At 36.1% G+C, this 21,504-nt stretch overlaps 1 protein-coding gene across 1 annotated transcript in view; it reads right to left on the bottom strand.

Annotated features, from left to right (window-relative positions):
- Positions 1 to 15,348, bottom strand: part of limk2 (LIM domain kinase 2) — a 30,106-nt gene extending 14,758 nt beyond the window's left edge. The window contains exons 1-4 of the mRNA XM_073839732.1: positions 15,140 to 15,348; positions 14,412 to 14,508; positions 5,105 to 5,240; positions 32 to 141 (exon numbers count right to left, since the gene is read on the bottom strand). Of these exons, the coding sequence (XP_073695833.1) occupies positions 32 to 141; positions 5,105 to 5,240; positions 14,412 to 14,508; positions 15,140 to 15,155 (359 nt within the window). The 5' untranslated portion in view covers positions 15,156 to 15,348. The remainder of the gene's footprint in view (positions 1 to 31; positions 142 to 5,104; positions 5,241 to 14,411; positions 14,509 to 15,139) is intronic.
- Positions 15,349 to 21,504: the final 6,156 nt, after the last annotated feature.

The following is a 21,504-nucleotide window of genomic DNA, read 5'->3' on the forward strand; positions in this document are numbered from 1 at the left end:
GTTTGGAGGTGAAATGTGTACAGTTACTCACCAGTAGAGTTTGGTACGTTCCACTAAAGCATAGGTATCCTGATCCTCAATTACCACCCTGCAGCTTAAACACACGAAGCATTCAGGATGGTATTTATAGTCTCCTGCCACCTGAAACACAGGAATGCCCAGTGCACATCAGAACACAGCCATAATGCCTTATGAATTCACTCCAAAAGTGCACAATAGACATCCCAATAGATAATCCTCAGTGCCAGCAACACCAGCCCTTTCAGTGGTCCAGATAGAGTATTTCTGGGATACTCCTATGCACTGTGTATGCAGATTCCTCTCTGCCAAGCCCAGGCGTGGTGGATCATGCCTTCATTGTGCTTCATCTGCTTTGTGTCGGTGCACTGTCTTGGTTCAGTCTGCGTTCTTTAACAGTGACGTGAGGGTGTGCGCTGTCTTTTTCTGTAACACCTGCAAGTGTCTAGGCCTGTCTGTTATCAGAAGTGACATAAGGCTGCCAGCCCCTTCCCCACAGCGGTGCTCCCATGCCCTTAGACAACACATCATTCGTGTCAATCTCTGTTTAACACCTTCTACCTCTATCTAATGCAGGCTCACGCTTTGACCTCCCTTCCATAAATCGTAGAAAATATTAATTTACAAGAAAGCTCTGGAGTTTCTTTTTACTTTCTTTCTTTGACGTTTCACCCTGAGAAATGTTTAAACTGGAAAAGACCTTCAAATATGCAACCACACACAACATTTTAATCTGGAAATACAATAACCATAAATATCCATTCACTAGTCGTTAGCAAAAATACAGTTCCACAAATCAAATGCACAAATGCATATTTCTTTTGTAAATTATGAATCCTATTGTAAAACAAAAAAAAATGTGTCCCACATTTTCATGTCTCTACCAAAACAGTCCATGTTTTAGTCCATTGGCTGATGCTGATTTTAAGTACACCACTAAATGTATGATTAGGAAATATTCTCTCATAGGTACATGGTGAGTAAATGGGTCCCATCATTTTCAGATAAATGTGTTCAAAAGTCTGAAAATCTGTGTGTAACTTTAAGGAATGTCACTACCAAACACCTTTTTTTTCTGCAATTAAACACTTTTTTTTTTGGGTGTTATTCCATAATATTTAGGTTTTTTTTATACGTGCACAAATGTTCAGGGCAGGGCCCAAAAGTATCTATAATTGTCTATCTATAACAGTCATAACCAAAACATGTCATTATTGTTTTGATTGTGACAAAAGGGAACACATAATCCTTTATTTGAGGGGGGGGGAAAATTAGTACAGTTATGCAAACTATTAATATTTTAGTATGTTTTAGTAGTGTTTTAGTATGAGAGTTATAATTCTGTAATGTGATGTGGTCGCTACCAAAACATTACTGTCACTACTGAAAATGTGCCGTCACGACCGAAACATGAGATGTTTTGTCAAAAATAAAGTATGCTCAATTATCAAGATGTTATGATAATGTCTGGTTCAATGTATATTCAAACTAATGAATCCTTAACTTTGAAATCAGTATGATCTTCTTGCCTTTTACAAAGAAAACTATTCAAAATACAACTCATCTCACTTGAAATACTGTTAAAATTGTAATTATTGATTTACCTCTAAAACTTTTTAACGAAATGGCAAAATATATATTTACAAAACTCCACAATTACTAGAAATGTGTACCTTTGATATTGTACTATTTGCATACATACAAAATTTGTGGAAAATACTTTTTTCAAGATGTTTCCAACTCTGACTTTGCACTAATTCTGTAGAATGGCCCATATAGCACAACTACCAACAAAGTCACAATACCAAATTCTTAGTAGCTTTTATCCCCAATCATACACGCATAGTTTGCCCACACTCACTTATTCATATAAATTCAATATAAAAAGAACTGCCAATCAGCAAAGGTTATGGAATAAAAATGAACTTTTGAATGGAAAATTGTTTAACCAATAACCCTCTGGCTCTTCCTTTCATTCATTCTGGCTGAATGGAGAAAGTATGAGGTCACGCTGAGGTTTCATTTAATGTGAACCACAAAAGACAGATTAGCAGTTATGTTTACTGAGCTGTGAATCAACGGTCCGGGGGCTTGACGAACCAAATTCTTGGGTAATTTCTCGACTGGGGAAGCCACACCTCCTCATGCAGACCAAATCAGAGTTCAGAACATGTAGACTGGCAATTAGAGGAATTCATGCCTACTTGGTCATTCTAGCATAAAATACAAATGCATCTCACCATTGCAAATTACTTAATACCATAACACTAAATAATATTCATATTAATTTATCACACTGACAACTGACTGTCTGGTAATCAGTGAAGCTAAAAGAGTAATTGAATATTTAATGTCTACATTTACAGTGCTTTGCTCAAAGGCAGTTATTTGAACAGCTTGACACTTGGATCAACCTGTGAGTAAGCATGATGTTTCATACAAACGTCATACCTGTCTGTGTGTTACAGCAGAGTGTGAATGTGCATGTGAGAAAGGCTGTTTCCCAGCAGTACTTTGTAAAAGAGCCACCCCTCCCTTAGGACTCAAGGAGTCATATCACCACAGCTAACTGAGCACAGAACGGATTTAAAAAAAAAAAAAAAAAAATCTCTCATGTAGAGTTTCTTGCCTAAGAATGTGATGTGCTAAAAAGCAGCTTTAGACATGAACTAAACTGAACAGTGAGTAACTTTGATCCAGCCAAAGAAAAGTGTTTTCATTCTCATGGATGGTCTATGAACAAATGCACACAAACACAAACACATTCAAACAAGCTCTTCAGCTGTGAGGTTGTGATTTCTCCCTGCCTGTCTTTCAGAGGTTTTGACACCCTGCTGGTTGTGCTTCTGAGCCCACAACTGGCAACGCACTCTGACCAGAAATACTTGGCATCCGACAATCCGAGCCCAAACAGAAAAGGCCCATTATGAGTTTTGCTTGCTGGCAAATTCTCTCCTTTCGCTCTTAAGCCATTCAAAAACGACCTGTTTTACCTCATTTGTTTACATTAGAGATGGATTTGTGAGTCTCTCTCGTGCATTGATACGGCTTCCATTAGCGTCATAATTACAAAGCTCCTCATTGAAGCCCATGCAAAGGCATTCCAGACGCATGATGAAACGGCACACAACACTGAGGCCATTCCAGCCTTCAGATCAGTCACACTGCTTACAGGAATGAGATCATTTATAATAGTCAGCAATAACAGCTAGTCTGAAATCAAGACAGAGATATGATTCAAAGACAACTATGATTCAAGTTTTACTTGACACTTGAGAAAACTGAGTTGCATATCCTAAAAGGAGAAGAAAGAATCACAAAGATAATATTTGAATAATATTACAGCTGTCCATATTCTCGGGATCCGATACTTTTAAGCTCTAAAAGAACAAAGCTAGAAATGATTCCATACAAATTAATTGGAATATTCACTCGCTAATATCATTCACCAATGATATTAAAAGTTGGTTAATGTTTAAGGTTTTCGTTGCTAAATTTGATGTAGTCTGTGTATTTGTTTGTATGGACTCCATCACTTTGGATAAAAGCGTCTGCTAAATGAATAAATGTAAATGTGCAAAAACTCCTTTCAAACTACACTGCCGTTTAAAAGTTTGGGATCAGTCATTTATTAATGTTTTTTTTAAAGAAGTTTCTTATGTCAATAAAGTATCTATTTGGTTAAAAATACAGAAACAGTTCCTGTAATTTTGTGAAATATTATTGGAAATTAACATAATTAAAACATACTTTCAAATATAATTTATTCCTATGACGCAATGCTGAGTTTTCAGCAGACATTACTCCAGTCTTTAGTGTCACATGATCCTTCAGAAATCATTCTAATATGCTGATTTATAATCAATGTTGGAAAAGTTGTTCTGCTTAATATTTTTGGGGACCTGTGATACTTTTCTCAGGAGTCTTTGATAAATAAAAAGTTAAAAAGAACAGTGTTTATTCAAAATAGAAATTTTGTTTTAAAATATACACTACCATTTAAAAGTTTGAGCCAGGGTCAGTCATTTCTCTTTCTTTCTTTTTCTTTTATAATTATTATAAATAGCATATTAATATGATTTCTGGAAGATCACATGGCACTGAAGACTGGAGTAATGGCTGATGAAAATTCAGTGCTGTTTCACAGAAATAAATTATATTTTAAAGTACTTTAGAAGAGGAAACCAATATTAGTAATTGCAAAAATATTTCACAAAATTACTGGGTTTTTTTTCTGTATTTTTGATCAAATAAATACAGCCTTGATGAGCATAAGAGACTCAAAAAACATTCAAAATATTATTGATCCTAAACTTTTGAACATCAGTACATTTATGTACGTTTTGGAGCTTGAAAGTATTGGGTTCAACTGATTTTCATAGTATGGATGAAATCAACTGAAACATTAATCAGTGTATCTTTCATGTTTCGCAAAACAACATGAGAGTGGGTAATTAGTGACGGAATTTTTATGTTGGTTTGACTCATTCCATCAAGTCTGCCAAACAATGATACATCAATTTAGCATGAGCTGATCTGATGACAGTTTGGATAATCATAACTTACACCTTTGAAACTATACTGCAGTAGCGGATGATGGAACCAATACAGGAGGGCTTTAATCATTTGTAAGATAGCTGTCGGCAAATTGTGGACTCATAAGTATGAGAAATAAGTTTGTAATGCTGATGCAAGGACTTCATAAGGAGGGATTCAAGCTTTGTGTGTTTCATATCCTTTCCTCCCACAAGCATCACTCAAATGTTATTCATTAGGAGTGGAAAAGTGGAAACGTTTAAACCACCCTTTACCTTATCAGTGACCTCTTCAGTACCATAAAAACATCTGCACTTATTGACTTTTGCCTGCCTTCATTAGACCACTTGTTTTAGCCATGTAAATATTTACTGAATGAGACAATGGCATGTTATCTAAGTGGTTCTTGCGCAGGTTAGTATTTGCCTTGTGAAATCTTCTTCTTAAGACCATTCTATTGATAGTCAGTTTCTTTACTTTCTCAGTGGGACTCTCTGAAAAACAAACACGCTGTCATGCAATTCAGACAAGTTCACACAGTGTTTCTTACCATAGCAGGTCCAGTCATAAGCAGCGAGCAGCCATGGCACAGCTCCCCAAACTTCTCGCAGTAGTGTTTGTGACAGTACAGCCTCCCCTCTTTTTCAAAGTACCAGTTTGTCAGGAGATCAAAGCACACAGAACACCTGGAGGAACAAGCAGGGAAAAGTCTGTAAGTGAAACATTCTGTATGTAGACATTCCCTTGAGCAACTTATCTGAAATCAGCTCTCCAAGAAAGAGGAGGAACCTGAGTGACTGAAATGTTTAGCAAGTGAGGATTATGGCTTTGTTGGGCCATAAACATTTCCAAAGCATGCGACCGCTTTAGGTATTTGACATGTTCACCGCATCCCTGGAATTTCACGTGTGAAGTTTTAAAGAAATATTTCACCTAGCAATCATTTACTCACAGTCATCTGTGGAACACAAAATTGAGAAATAATAAAAAAATATCCTAGCTACTATCCTGTTCCTGTTAGAGAAACAACAACAACTACAACTATCAAATGGCTTCTAAAGGATTCATATGAACTGGGATAAAGGGATAGTTCACCCCAAAAATTAAAATTCTGTCATTAATTACTCACCCTCATGTCATAAAGGGTTTGGAAGAAAAGTGGTTTCCTTCAAAATGGCACAAGGGTGAAGCAGGGGAAAATAATTGTTGTCTTCAGGTCTTTATTTTAGGTTTTAGGGTTTTTTTTGTTTTGTTTTTTGGGGGGGGGGGGGGTTGTGCACAAAGTATTCTAGTAGCTTCATAAAATTACAGTTGAACCACTAATGTCATTTTATAAATGTTCTTGGTACCTTTCTGAACCTTGAACATGGTAGCACCCTTGCTGTCTATGGAGGGTCAAAGAGCTCTCGGATTTCATCAAAAATATCTTAATTTGTGCTCTGAAGATGAACGAAGGTCTTACGAGTTTGGAATGACATGAGGGCGAGTAATTAACGGCAGAATTTTTATTTTTGGGTGAACTATCCCTTTTAATATCATTCAGGTTTGGAACAACAATCATTGTTAGTTGAACTTTTCCTTTACCATTAACAAAACTTTTGGGTTCAAAATATGGCCCACCAAAAGAAAGTAAAAAAGTTGTTAAATGTTACTGAACAGTTACTGAAATGTTTCAGATATATACATCTGAAAAAAAAAAAACCCACAAAGCAAGCACTTTCTACTTTAAGACATGTCTTCTTGGAATCTGAGGTAATGCTAAAGCAGTGGTCAATGGTGTCAAAGAAGACATACAGTACGTGCAAAAAAATCCATTCACTCGTGACCGAGACAAAGTCCAACTGGGCAACACACACAAACAGTATAGTTAAGGAATTTAGGACATGAGCCAAAACTAGTCATGAAACTCTCTCATGCACACTCTCCTGTCAGCCACCCTACCTACAATTAGAACCTGATGCTGGGATACAAAGTATGCCACTTTAAACCATTATCTATTTCCCATGAGGAAAAAATGAACTTAATTAAAGACTTCGAGCTGCAGAACACTTACACCTTGAGGCTTTTCTGAAACAATAAAGGATCATTTGTCCAGGGGGAGACGGGGAAAGATGCATGAAAAGCAAAAAGTTCCTCTTTACATGCCACAGCTTGTTTTGCCAGACTAGTTAAGAGGTGAGGAGGGGGGCAACCGGGACCTACATCAAATGTGAGGCACCTAATGTGTACATAACTTAAGCAGAAAAAAGTACAGCCTTAGAGGCAAATGGCAGCACCATGATGAATGGCCAAAATATTTTTCTAAATATACATCAGACACGCTCATATGGTCACTGTATGTGTGCTACTGTATTAATGATTTAGATTAATGATATTATAAGTTACTGTTTTACTATAATGATCTTGTACAGTTAAAATCAAAAGTTTACATACACCTTGCAGAATCTGCAAAATGTTAATTTTACTACAATAAGAGGGATCATACAAAATGCATGTTACTTTTTATTTTGTACTGATCTCAATAAGATATTTCACACAAAAGATATTTATATATAGTCCACGAGAGAAAACAATAGCTTAATTTAAAAATCACCCCGTTCAAAAGTTTACATACACTTGATTTTTAATACTGTGTTGTTACCTGAATGATCCACAGCTGTGTTTTTTTTTTTTTTTTTTTGCCCGCTGTTCATCAGAAAAATCCATCAGGTCCCACAAATTCTTTGGTTTTTCAGCACCTTTCCAACAATGACTGTATGATTTTGAGATCCATCTTTTCACACTGAGAACAACTGAGGGACTCATATGCAACTTTTACAGAAGGTTCAAACGCATACTGATCTTTCAGAAGGAAACATGCATTAAGAGCTGGGAAGTGAAAACTTTTTGAATTTGAAGATCAGGGAAAATTTAGCAACTTTTGTAAGTGAAACAGGTAAGTATATTCTGGGAAACATGTAAGAATATTCTGTAGCTTCTGAAGGGCAGTACTAAATGAAAAAAAAAAAATTATATTTAGGCAAAATAAGAAAAAATTTACACATCCTCATTCCATTCAAATGTTTACACCCCTGGCATCGAGTTTCCTTCAAATGCTCATTGATGCTTCAGAACCTTCTGTAAAAGTTGCATATGAATCCATCAGTTGTCCTTAGAAAACATGGATCTCAAAATCATAGTTACTGTTGAAAAGGGTTGAAATGCACAAAAAATAACATGCATTTTGTATGAACCCTCTTATTTTGGTAAAGGAATTAACATTTTGCAAATTCTGCAAGGTGGATATAAACTTTATAAATTTTAAATAATTTAAATTCTACATAGGTTAGAAATAATAAAGCAGGCAAAGCCCATTCTATTTTTTCCCTTTCTGAATAGTTCTGTCTTATGTGATTGATAAATCAGTTGCTAAAATGTACTGTATCATTACACCCGTGTACACTGTACTATTCTAGATATTTTTCTTAAAGTAGCACTCGTACCAGTCAGAAAACATCGAAGCTAAAACAGTTGTCTAAGTCTGGTCAAATTTTCCACTGTGAGTAAAGCAACAATTCTGCACAGAATATTAAATCCTAAGTGCTCCAAAAGGCAAAAATTAAAGGTAACACCAGGAGGTTAGAAAGGAACACATTTTTTCCTCTTAATAGCAAGACTAAACTCTCAGACAATAGTAAAATCAGTTGTTGTTAGGAAATAGTTGCCCAATTTTTTACGAGACTCTGGTCAGGAAAGGAGTTAGACAGCCACCAGGTCTGAACCAAAACAAAGTCTAAGCATCAAAGCAGGAAATCGTCTTCAGGCCATATTCCAGAAGCACAATGATCTTTATTTCCACAATGAGGAAAACACAAATACTCTCCAATGCTGAAGGGATTAGCAATTAATCTTTTTAAATGCCCTTTTAAAATTGATTTGGCATGCACCATGAATGGCTTGGTGTGCGGTATGAATGGAAGTTTCTAAGGGATTACTAACCTAAATAAATTCAATTTCTAGTAGCTTTTATTTCCCTAATTTTAGAACTCTGCAGTTTACATTTAGCATCTAAAAATCAAGGCCTGCAAACTAAAGGCCAACCATCATTGGAAACCAACTTTCTGACAAATCCAACAAGACAAAGTGCCAAAGGGAAGCATCTGGCATGCAATGTTCTGCTGAATGCCGAGCTCTCTGGTACACCATGTGCCAGAAAAAGGGAAATAGAGGGAAAGAAATGGGGAAAACGGAAAAAAAAAAATCTACTCAATGGAATGAACGTGGGGAGGATGTGGAAAAGCAACACAGTACTGAGACGTTCTGATAATGATCACATTAGTGTGAGAAGGCCACCAAACCCTCAAGCCTGTCGACGGAATGGCTAGATTTTGGCCATGTGCCCAGTTGTTGCCTTTGTTTGGAGGAATGTTGACAAGCTCTGTTTCTAGAGGGAGACACAATAACCCAGTCACCCACGTAGAGTGGGCAAAACCTCGTCATCCAATCTAGGGACACCATTTGTGTGCCTCTGGGGTAAAACCTGCTCACGAGTTGGGCAACCTATGTTCCAACGGTGACATCATAGCAGATGAAACGGTTTGTGAATCATTCTCTGGCTAACATCTGTAAGGACACTGCAAAGGCTGAGCAGGTGTGCACATATGACATAAACTTTCACCTGTGCACCAGATGTGACTGGTACAATTTTGGTTGCTAAATTCAAAACATGTCTGACGTGATATAAATAGAGAATACCTATGAATTGCACTTGGGCAACATTCACACTGTAGCCAAATGTGGCCCAAATCCATTTTTTCCCTCGTATGTGACTCAGATCGGTTTTTCTCATGACAGTGTGAACAGCCCAAACCACATGGAATCTGATCTTTTCAATTCCGATTTGTGCCACTTCCATATGTGGTACTAAATCCGATACAGGTCAGATGTTTTGCAATGCAACCGCAGTCTGAACAGTCATGTTGGAATTCATGCAACTTTTACATCACTCTAGATCAACATTCATCATAAAAGTTTTAAAACTCTGCTTTCTCCTGTCACATCCTTGTCTTTATTTTTCATATTGCCTGCTCGTAATTACACTGGCATCTGTGACAGATCATACAATAAATAAATGCATAACTGCTTACTTCATGTCCTTTGTGTGTACTTCACGTGACAGCGTGCTGCGCAAGTGTTGCCAAGTCAACGGTTTTTCTGCAGAATTGGGCTACTTTTTTTCTTTTTTACCGCGGGTTGTTTTTAAACTTTGTGGGTTGAAGCGACACCACTAATGCGATATTTACCCCTGGAACGCAATTGGGCTAGTTTTGGACTACTTTTGAAAAGCAATTGGGCAGATTTTGTTTTGAAAACCTGGCAACCCTGTGCAAACATGTACAAGTCCACAGTCTTTCCATGGAATTGGGCTACTTTTTCACTGTTGCTGTGTGTTGTTTTTTTGCAACTTCATGGGTTTAAGCGACGACTTTAATGTGATATTTACCCCACTGAATGTAATTGGGATAGTTTTGAAAAGCAATTGGGCAGATTTCGTTGCGAAAACTTGGCAACCCTGTTCGTTTTTTTTTTTTTTTTTTGTCCAAACATTTACAAGTCCACAGTTTTTCTGTGGAAGTGGGCTACTTTTTCACTGTTGCTGTGTGTTGTTTTTCAAATTCATGGGTTTAAGCGACTTCTTTAATGTGATATTTACCCCACTGAATGTGATTGGGCTAGTTTTGAAAAGCAATTGGGCAGATTTCGTTGTGAAAACTTGGCAACCCTGTTCGTTTTTTTTTTTTTGCGTATGCAGTTCACTGTTACTGTGGGTTGTTTTTCAAAGCAGTTGGGCAGATTTTGTAGTGAAAACCTGGCAACCCTGTACATAGTTTTTTTTTTTTTGCGTATGCAGGTCAGTTCATAGCTATGATGTGTTCACACTAGAAATCTGATATTGGCCACATTTAAAACTAAAATGTGAACGGCTATACAAAAAAAAAAAAAATCAGATTTGAGCAAAAATTTTTGGATTTTAACATTGGAATTTTAGGATCGTAACAATGTAATATGTAAACTAGGTGATGGCAAATATAATCTAAGGTAAAACTAGCATTAAATCAGCATATATGAATAATTTCTAATTATGCATAATTTTAAAATATATTAAAATAGAAAAAGGCTGTTTTATATTGTAATATCACAATATTGCTGTTTTGGTGAGCATAGGAGACTTCAAAAACTTCAAAGAAAAATCTCAACTCTCGTGCTGAACTTCTGTATCTATTTAGAAGACCAGGTATCTCAAGAACTGTCTTTCAATTCTGCTCAGATGAGTCAACACCCATTCTCTTTCCTGTTCCAGCTTACACCCAAAGGAAAAACAACAGGCTTCAGGTGAAATAAGACATTATTCAAACCTTCACATACACTCCAAGACAAACAGCACAGATAGAGAACAAACACTCCTTCACTTCCTTCATTCCACTACCATTCACATTAACAAAGAAACATTCTGGTGCTCACTACTACTATTCAGACCTCCATCATGTCTGTTAGCTCACAGAACTAAATGATAAGAATCAAGAAACAAAGAGAGCAGACATAGCAAGTCATAACCAAATAATCAACTTACATTCAAAAATCTTCAAATCCTAACAAAAAAAAAATGTGTGGTCAAAACAGCTACACTTGGACTCAAAGTTAACAAGCTCAATCGATACCATAATAAAAAAAGCATATCTATCTGAAGGTACTTTCATATAAATACAATTAAATTAAGGAAGTTGATAGATAATAAAGAACAAAAGTGGTGCAGCTAAGATGGAATTTAAAACTGGCTCTAACACTATAACATTAAAAACAACAAATTGAATTTTAATTGCTAGTAAATGAGTTAAAAGGAAAATTCTGATCCAGGGCGCATTCAGAAGACATTCCAGCCCCTCCTATAGTTATAGTTAGAACAGTCATTAAAGCATAAGAGTTCAGCCTGTCCCTCCAATCACAAAAGGGGCATTAGTTGGACATTTGACAAAAACAGCTCTACAGAAAGGGGGGAAAAAAGTGAGTCTTGTATTTGTCTGGAGAAGCTATGAGCCGATGTCTGGGAATGTGACAGCTAACCAGAGAGGAGATCCTACCTTCACTGCAACCAAACACTTACAGGAAAACAGGGAATGCCTGCCATAACATAAAAGGGATTCCAGAGAGTCAATTAAACCATCAATCAATTCAACTAATGATCACTAAATGTATTGCTTACGTGTTAAGCACCAGACTATGGCAGTTAGTTAACCGTGTGATGTTTTAAAGCCAGAAATGACAAGCTTGCATATGATTTGGGAAACTCAAACTTACACATCATATCCAACCAAGAAAAAAAAAATCAGAACGGTGAAAAAAGGCCTAGGCTGTACCCATGTTCCAGACTGCATAAAATGTTGTGGGCTCTGGAGTAATTTCTGCCCTCATTAAGGAACACAGCATCTGAGAACCCTCAGAGCCTCCATTTGGTCCCAAGTCTCCAAAACATGACTGATTCGATCATGATGACAAAACTGTTCCATACACGTTTTTTAACCTCTCAGGCAGCACTGAGGTCATTGGGTTTTCATCCAATAAAGGGATACTTCACCCAAAAATAAAAATTCTGTCATTAGTTACTCACTCTCATATCGTTCCAAACCCATAAGACCTTCATTCATCTTTGAAACACAAATGAAGATATTTTTGATGAAATCCAAAAGCTTTCTGACTACATAGACAGCAACGCAAATAAAACGTTCAAGGCCCAGAAAGGTAGTAAGGGCATCATTAAAATAGTCCATGTGACATAGTGGTTCAACCTTAAATTTTATGAAGCTACAAGAATATTTTTTTGTGCGCAAAGAAAACAATTTCTTCTCTTCCGCGTCAGTCTTCGATGCATGCATGTGGTGCTGCTGACAAAGGAGCCGGTGTTCTGACGTAGAATTTCTCTTCTAAGTTTCTTTGAACCATATGCGTGTGTGTCATGGTATTTTTCTGAACATGTGGTGAAGACTGACTTAAATTTATAACATTGTTTTTACATTGACTTTTTCCATCAATGGTCTTACTACCTTTCTGCACCTTGAACATTTCAGTTGCGTTGCTGTCTACGCAGGGTCAGAAAGCTCTCGGATTTCATCAAAAATATCTTAATTCGTGTTCCAAAGATGAACGAAGGTCTTACGGGTTTGGAATGACACAAGGGTGAGTAATTAATGACTGAATTTTAATTTTGGGGTAAACTACACCTTTATTATCAGGTATGACCGAGACAGAGTATGAGTCAATACTCCAAAAGCTTCTACTTCAATTCATTGAAACGCTTAATAAGAAACAGCATGTTAGAAAAGTTTGACAAACCACAGCTAAGAATAGTCCTTACATAAGGTTCCTGAGGTCAGTTACATTAACTGATGTCCTTTATTCAACAATGGTCATTAAAGAGCAACTATAAAGAGCAATTTCCTGCAGCATTTAGAAATATCGACTTGGCAGTTTTAAACTTGGGATGCAGCTGTTTTGATGACACATTAATCTAGCTAAGAACTGACAACATAGACCTTCTAAGATTTTTTTTTTTTTTTAAAGGACCTTTACACTGGCACATGCTATTTGATAGTTAACCACTGATCAGCACCCTTAAAGCATTAGTTCACTTCCAGAACAACATTTACAGATAATGTACTCACCTCCTTGGCATCCAAGATGTTCATGTCTTTCTTTCTTCAGTCGATAAGAAATTGTTTTTTGAAGAAAACATTTCAGGAATTATTTCCATATAGTGGACTTCAATGGTGCCCTGAAGTTTGAACTTCCAAAATGCAGTTTAAACACAGCATCAAATGGCTCTAAATGATCCCAGCCAAGGAAGAAGGGTCTTATCTAGCGAAACAATCGGTTATTGTCAGAAGAAATTGACAATTTATATACTTTTTAACCTCAAATGCTTGTCTTGTCTCGTCTCTGCGAAGTGCATGCACAGTCTGTGTGATCCGAGTCAATACAATTAGGGTATGTCAAAAAAACTCCTATCTCGTTTTCTTCGCTGACTTCAAAATCATCCTACATCACTGCAGAAGTAAAAAAAATTTCTTTACGACTGAAGAAAGAAAGACATGAACATTTTGGATGACAAAGGGGTGAGTACATTATCTGTAAATGTTTGTTCTGGAAGTGAACTAATCCTTTAAGAGAGCTGGAAAAAGGGAGAACAGCTTTAGCTATTTCACATTGCCATTAGTACTTTTCATCATTTCACTGTTTGTTTTTCTTACACAAACATTTCTCTCACACATTTACATAAACAAAACACCCTAGACTTTAGGTTAGGTTTAGGTTTTAGGAGTTCCTAGTAGTCGCTGACAAACACTGAACTAAGCAGCCCATAATTCCTACATGTAGGTGTGAATGAAAACCACTTTCATTTGAATGCAATAGTCTGCATATTTTCCTCTGAAAAAGAAAGAAAAAGCATTCCTCTTTGTCTCTGTCAACTGGGCCAACCTTTTTTCTTAGTAATTCTGTATAGTTGTGTACTGAGTTCAGTAAATAAAACAATTATCTGGCCAAAAATCTTAAAAAAAAGTTTAAAGCTTCATGGTGGTCTACAGCCTAGTGCTCAGCTGGACATTCATACTTAAAGCCCCTCCAACCAGCCAAAAGACAAGGCTGGGAGACCAATTAAGATCAGCGAACCATGTTAGGCTGGTTCAAGGTGCTTTTTTTCAGCAGGGCGAAGATTTAAAAAGAAGTAGGCAAATCCAAGAAAAGCAATCAAACACATTTTTGTTTATTCGACCCATTCCTGGCCGGTCTGGCTCAGTTTAAAGAGAAATCAAGTTAAGACTCACTGAAAGCATGAGTTGTGCCAGGCGTCTTGAAGAACCTTCACATGAAACGCGTCCTGAATCATCCCGCCACAGCCCGTGCACGCGCGCTCCGTCACATCTGTCAATCAAAAACCAGAGGAACGTTCAGAACAGGCAACTCAAATACAGATTATGTTTGTTTACATGGGAATCTCCAGATATTTAACTTTCAATTCAACGTGGGACATTTTGTTTTTAAACTTGAGAGCACTAGCTGACGTTTCACGTTATGTAATCTCGGTTGTACCTTTACATTTAGACAATTTATGAGTATTTTACTATTAAAAACTCTAAATGCAATGGATTTTTATCTAACTCTGCTGTCTCCAGATTTTTCTGTTATAAAAACGGGTTACAGCTGGGGTCCATTTTAGCTGTTTATTTACTACTTGTGAGATCCAAACAGTTAGAAATGATTATTAAAGAAAACATTTTAATAATTAAACAATCAAATTCAGACATATCCAGACATAACAACACGGTTGTTTATCGGCAAACGTCAACTACACACACACACACAAAAAACAAGCGATCGAGTAAGCAAATTCCTACAAGTGCGTTTCTGTTGCATTTGATTTGAAAACACATTTAAATAGCTAACTTGTGTCTAGGTACTGTGACAGACTTAACATAAAGAATAAGTAGGTTTTAAAGCAGCTGAAGTAAACATTTACTTAAACAAGCGTAAATATCGTTCGCGCAATCCTCACCTTCTCGTTCGTCCATGTCCTCCCGATCTGATTTAATTATATTTGTTCAAGCTTACATGCTGGTTCAGAAAAGTCTGAAGTTCACACGCTGCACATCACCGATGCTCCATTTCTGATCCATATGTAAGACCCGCAGAGTAAATCCAACTGAAAGTTGAGGGAGAAACAAGGTTTCGTCCAGCTTCCTAGCAAGTTCAAAGTGTCTCTCTCTCCCGTCCGACCAGATGACGTCATAACATAGAAATGTACGGAGACCGGAAGGGATCAAACAGTATCACCTGAAACAGGAGCGTTTGCAACAAACTGCGCGACAAAGCCGGACCGCGTCCAATGATACCGCAGCGACATCTATCGCTGATGGAACGAAGCGTATGCAGTGATTTTCTTTGTTTCACATTCTTTACTGATTTTTTTTGGTGCATTATTAAGTGCACAATCACGGAACCCATAAACACTGTTTAAAAGGAGTGTTTCTACGCCGACAAATTAAGGTAGATATGATCTAACATATACACACTATGGAAAAAAATTTGTGGATACCACTTTCTAATTAATAGTTTTGACTATTCTATTAATTTCTGATAGAAATCTTGATGTTACATTGAATGTCACTAGAGAATGCAAGTTAACTTGTAGGAGCATTTTAAGAAGGGTTCTTCTCTATTCCAGATTAAAAGCTCTCCTGTCCCCATGTTGAGAGAAATTGTAAGATTGTAATGTGAACATGCAAAAAATAATCTCACTCACCAAAAAAAAAGATACAGTATTTCTCAAAATGAATAAAAACAGTGAAATTTAACACAAACCTGCAATAATGAAATATGTTAAATAATACAAATATCCTTTATCCCATTTTATTAACCAATAACTTCATCTAACATTTGTTTTCCTTTTTTTATTGCTGAAAAGTTGACATTTTTCTGCGGTCTACTGTAAAGGCGTGAATTTACTTTTCTCTAAGCCTGAGGCTTTTGGTGTAAAAAGGCTTTTACATTTGCCAAAAAGAGAACTTTTTTAATTAAAAACAAACAAGCAAGCCCTGCCCAGATTTAAAAAGTAACGCAAAAGTATTGTAATGCATTACTTTCCTTAAAAAGAAACTAAGTAACGTAACTAGTTACTTTTTTAGGGGGTAACTCAATATTGGAATGCATTACATTTAAAAGTAACTTTTCCCAACACAGAGCATGGCAATGTCACACTGTGCAAGTTTGTTATTATAACTGATACAGTGGTTTTGTTTATGTGTGATACAGGTTTATTGGAAATGGATAATATGATCAAAATGATCAAAATGCGAGATATAATATACACATTTCAAAATGCATGTTCAAAATACCTGTACCAAATGACTGTTTCCCACTGACTTAAAGTTCTTGTATGATTTGTTAATCTCAGTACAGAACAATAGTAAAGCTGTTAGGTTAACTTTTATTGTTAAAAAAAGATTACTGATGTATTCAATGTATGCAGTGTTGGGAAAGATTACATTTAAAAGTAATGCATTACAATATTGCGTTACTTCCTAAAAAACAAACTAATTATGTTACTTAGTTACTTTTATAGAAAGTGCTGTTATGTTGTGTTTCTTTTTAAATCTGGCCAGTAATATATATTATTATTATTATATTATTATTATTATATCTTTAATACAGTCAAACCAAAATATATTCAGACACCTTCAACATTTCTCACATTATCAAAGTTTATTCACTATAGTTTAGAAAATTGTAATAAAACATGACAAGAACTCAGAGTTAAACTGTGTCAGAACATTAGCAATTCAAGAAAAAACACTTGGGCAAAACATGGTCACAGACACATTCATTCAACAAGTTTCACTTGGCCCTGTCTGTCTATGGTATTTATTTTATTTTATTTATTTATTAGATGGACTGTCCCATTAAGCAAAGTAACCAAAGTCCTTACAGAAATGCTTTACTGGAACTGGTGTGGACTTGTGCCATGTGCAAAGTTTTCCACACCATGTTATTGTATGGTGTAGTATTAAGATCTATTTTCACAGGAATTACTGTAATGCCCAAACCTGCTAGTTTGAAAGTGGTATACACATACTTTTGCCTTATAGTGTATTAAAACTGTTATATCACTATTTGTGGTTTCTCAGATAGAAACAATCAGGGAAACCTTATTTTCTTAGTGAAAAGGACAATTTTCTGGTCGGTTAAAGTCATTCTGAGGTTGCATTTGAGCCACTTAAAATACATATTGTAGATACTCACTGAAATATCTGAGGCACTCTCAAAATGGTTCGGCCAATGTGACGTCTGAGAATTGTGCCATGAGTATCTTTTCATGGTCAAGGTGTAGACTATTCAAAGTCTCAAACCGCTGATAATAAATGTTCAAAGTTATGCAAATTTATATTTACATTTCTTTATCTTTTTGACTGCACTTTACTTTCATCTTAAACATCCACCCAGCAGTCTTTAAACATGATTTTTTAATTTCCTTTCTCTTGAAACTACAAGTTCTCATATTCCATCTACACTCTGGAGGAACTTATTGTAATGTAAGATCTTCTAGTGTTATTTACAATATCTGAAACAATGGTATTTTCTCATATAACTCATTTAAGTTTTCTATTTTTCAATTTATCCTATTGTAGACAGTTAAGCAGTAGAGGGAGCTCATGTAATGATCCCGAACTGGATGAAGGATGAACTGTGATGAACTTTCAGTCATTGGGTGGATCACACTCCTAATGATGCCCTCTACTGCACCTGTATACATTGTTAAACTAAGAATCTGAGCCTCGTCTCCTGGAACACGCTGAACCCCTCCCAGTGTATTTGACTAAATGTAAAAACAGCAAATCCAAACAATGTGTCTGAAAGGTCAAAAGGCTTTTTCTGGTTTGTCACCCTTTACTCTCAAACTGAATGTCAGAATGAGATTGCTAAAATGACAAGGATATTATCCATTTTCCATAGAATGTCCATTGTCCATACACCGCGTTCCAAATTATTATGCAAATTGTATGTAAGTGTCATAAACACACAGTTTTTTGTTTTTCAATTAAACTCATGGATGGTATTGTGTCTCATGGCTCTTTGGATCACTGAAATGAATCTCAGACACCTGTGATAAATAGTTTGCCAAATGAGCCCAATTAAAGGAAAAGTAAGAAGGATGTTCCACATTATTAAGCAGGACACAGGTTTCAAGCAATTATGGGAATGAAAAAGGTCTCTCTGCTGCCGAAAAGCGTCAAATAGTGCAATGCTTTGGACAACGTATGAAAACATTAGATATTTCACGAAAACGTAAGCGTGATCATTGTACTGTGAAGAGATTTGAGGCTGATTCAGAGCACAGACAGGTTCGTGCAGGTAAAGGCAGAATGAGGAAGGTTTCTGCCAGACAAATTCATCAGATTAAGAGAGCAGCTACTAAAATGCCATTACAAAGTAGCAAACAGGTTTTTGAAGCTGCTGGTGCCTCTTGAGTCCCGCGAACATCAAGGTGTAGGATCCTCCAGAGGCTTGCAGTTGTGCATAAACCTACTATTCGGCCACTCCTAACTAATGCTCACAAGCAGAAACGGTTGCAGTGGGCCCAGACATACATGAAGACTCATTTTCAAACAGTCTTGTTTACTGATGAGTGTTGTGCATCTTTGGATGGTCCAGATAGATGGAGTAGTGGATGGAACATGTCCCAACAAGGCTGCGACCACAACAAGGAGGTGGCGTTTTTGGCCGGAATCATAGGGAGAGAGCTGGTTGGCCCCTTTAGGATCCCTAAAGGTATTAAAATGACCTCGGCAAAGTATGTCGAGTTTTTGACTTACCACTTTCTTTCATGGTACAAAAAGAAGAACTGTGCCTTCCATAGCAAAATCATCTTCATGCATGACAATGCACCATCTCATGCTGCAAATAATACCTCTGTGTCATTGGCTGCTATCTGCATAAAAGATGAGAAACTCATGGTGTGGCCACCATCCTCCCCTGACCTCAACCAGATTGAGAACCTCTGGAGGATCCTCAAGCAAAAGATCTATGAGGGTGGGAGGCAGTTCACATCAAAACAGCAGCTCTGGGAGGCTATTCTGGCATCCTGCAAACAAATTCAATCAGAAACTCTCCAAAAACTCACAAATTCAATGGATGCAAGAATTGTGATAGTGATATCAAAGAAGGGGTCCTATGGTAAGATGTAACTTGCCCAGTTAGGATGTTTTTGATTGAAATAGATTTAGATTTCAGTAAATATGACCACCTAATGCTGCAAATTCAGCAAATGCCCATTTTCAGTTCTTTACAACCTATACAATGTTTTAACTCTGTTGTGCATAATAATGTGGAACAGTGCATTTTCAGTTTTTTTATTTTTGAAATAAATACTGTTATCATTAGGAGGTTTGTTCAATAAAATTCGAATTATACCCTAATGGTTGATGACTTAAAAATTATACTGACTGTCATTTGCATTGACTAATTATGAAAACCAGAGAAAGATATCATTTGCATAATAATTTGGAACGCGGTGTAAATGAAAGAGTGTGGAAACGGGTCAAAGGATGTTTTCTCAGAGGTCTGGCACTGTAGGTTCAGGATCAAGACAGAATATAAATTGTTTTTGTTTAAGACCGTCTCAAAGGAACTGACAAACTTACTGTTAATGTCACAAGACAGTGTGTATATACACATAAAACCCCCAGATCCTTCAGACATGCTATTCTACATGTAAATGCTATTCTAATAATGGCTGTTATTAACACCCAAATGGCCTAGAAATCACTTTATTTGCAGTAACTCTGTCAAAGAATGGAAATGCGGTGCCATGGTGAGCCTGCTGTACTGCAGTTATACTTTTGCTTTGCTTAAACAGTGTTTTGAATAGCCTGAATACAGGCCTGGATGAAATCAATTTGGAAGGCCTATATTTAAATCCAGGATTAAAAAGCAATAAAACCGTTTCTAACAGCTGAAACATTAGTTTGGCTTTCTTTAGGAAGCAGTGTTCAGATTGTTTCAAAGGTCTTGAGGGGGAACACTGCGACCTGATAATATACTACTTCTACTTTTTATTACTAGCTTACTTTTTTACTACTACTTATTTATTAATGTCCACAGAAATGTTGATGTTTATCCACAGAAAAAATGTTGTGCATACAGCCTTGTTGACCGAGTGATTAAAAGGGTGCAAAAATTGTGTCTGCAGTATATTCAGTAGATAGGGGGCGCCATTTTGCTGAAATTAAATGTAACTTATTTAACACGTTGTAAATAATCTAACTTGTTTGTTAAACATAAACATTTTTTTTTTTATTATTAGTTAACATTGAAAAATGTATTTTATTATTAAGTAAAAGCATACCTTTCAACATGGTCACAGACACATGAATAAAAGTGAATAGAGGACTAAAATGATCAGGGACAAATAAAAGAACAATGCATAAAATAAGGACAGCAATGTCCAGGTGAACAAACCGAGAACAAAAGAGTCTATATACACTACTAGTCATAAGTTTTCGAACAGTAAGATGTTTTTAAGATGCTCACCAAGCCCACATTTATTTGATCCAAAGTACAGCAAAAACAGTAACATTTTAAACTATTTTTACTATTTAAAATCATTGCTATTTGAATGTATTTCAAAGTTGAATTTTTAGCATAATTACTTCAGTCACATGATCCTTCAGAAATCATTCTAATATTCTGATTTGCCGCTCAAAAACTTTTCTTCATAATATTATTATTATTATTATTTATTATTATGTTGAAAACATTTCAGGTTTATTTGATGAATAGAACGTTCAGAAGAACAGCATTTATCTGAAATAAAAGCTTTTGTAACATTATACACTATACTATTCAAAAACTTGGAGAGTCAGCATATGTGTGTATATAAACATTTTATTTTATTTTTTGGAGGAAATTAGAAATCATTACTTTTATTTATAAGGATGCTTTAAATTGATGAAGTGATTATAAAGACATTTATAATGTTACAATAAATGCTGTTCTTGTTAACTTTCTATTCATCAAAGAAATCTGAAAAAAGTTAAAATATGTCAAAATTTGACTGTTTTTGCTTTGGCTTGGTGAGAAGAAGAGTCTTATTTAAAAACAAATCTTACAGTCAAAAACTTTTGACTGGTAGTGTAAATAGCAAAATATGGAAATATAGCTAATATAAAAAAATGGGGTCGTGAATAGCATCTTTGTCACTTTTTTCAGCCCTGATGAGTATTCATCACCCGTTATGTTGTAGGCTACTACTTCCCTAAATTACGTAGGCTTATTTTGTGGTTGGGGTTGGGTTTTTGTGTTTGACTGGACAAGATGAGGAAATACATAAACGCAGGGCTAATGCTAAAAGAATGAATGAACAAA

This window comes from Garra rufa, chromosome 5, assembly GCF_049309525.1.
Source record: "Garra rufa chromosome 5, GarRuf1.0, whole genome shotgun sequence".
In the NCBI taxonomy this organism is placed as follows: Eukaryota; Metazoa; Chordata; class Actinopteri; order Cypriniformes; family Cyprinidae; genus Garra; species Garra rufa.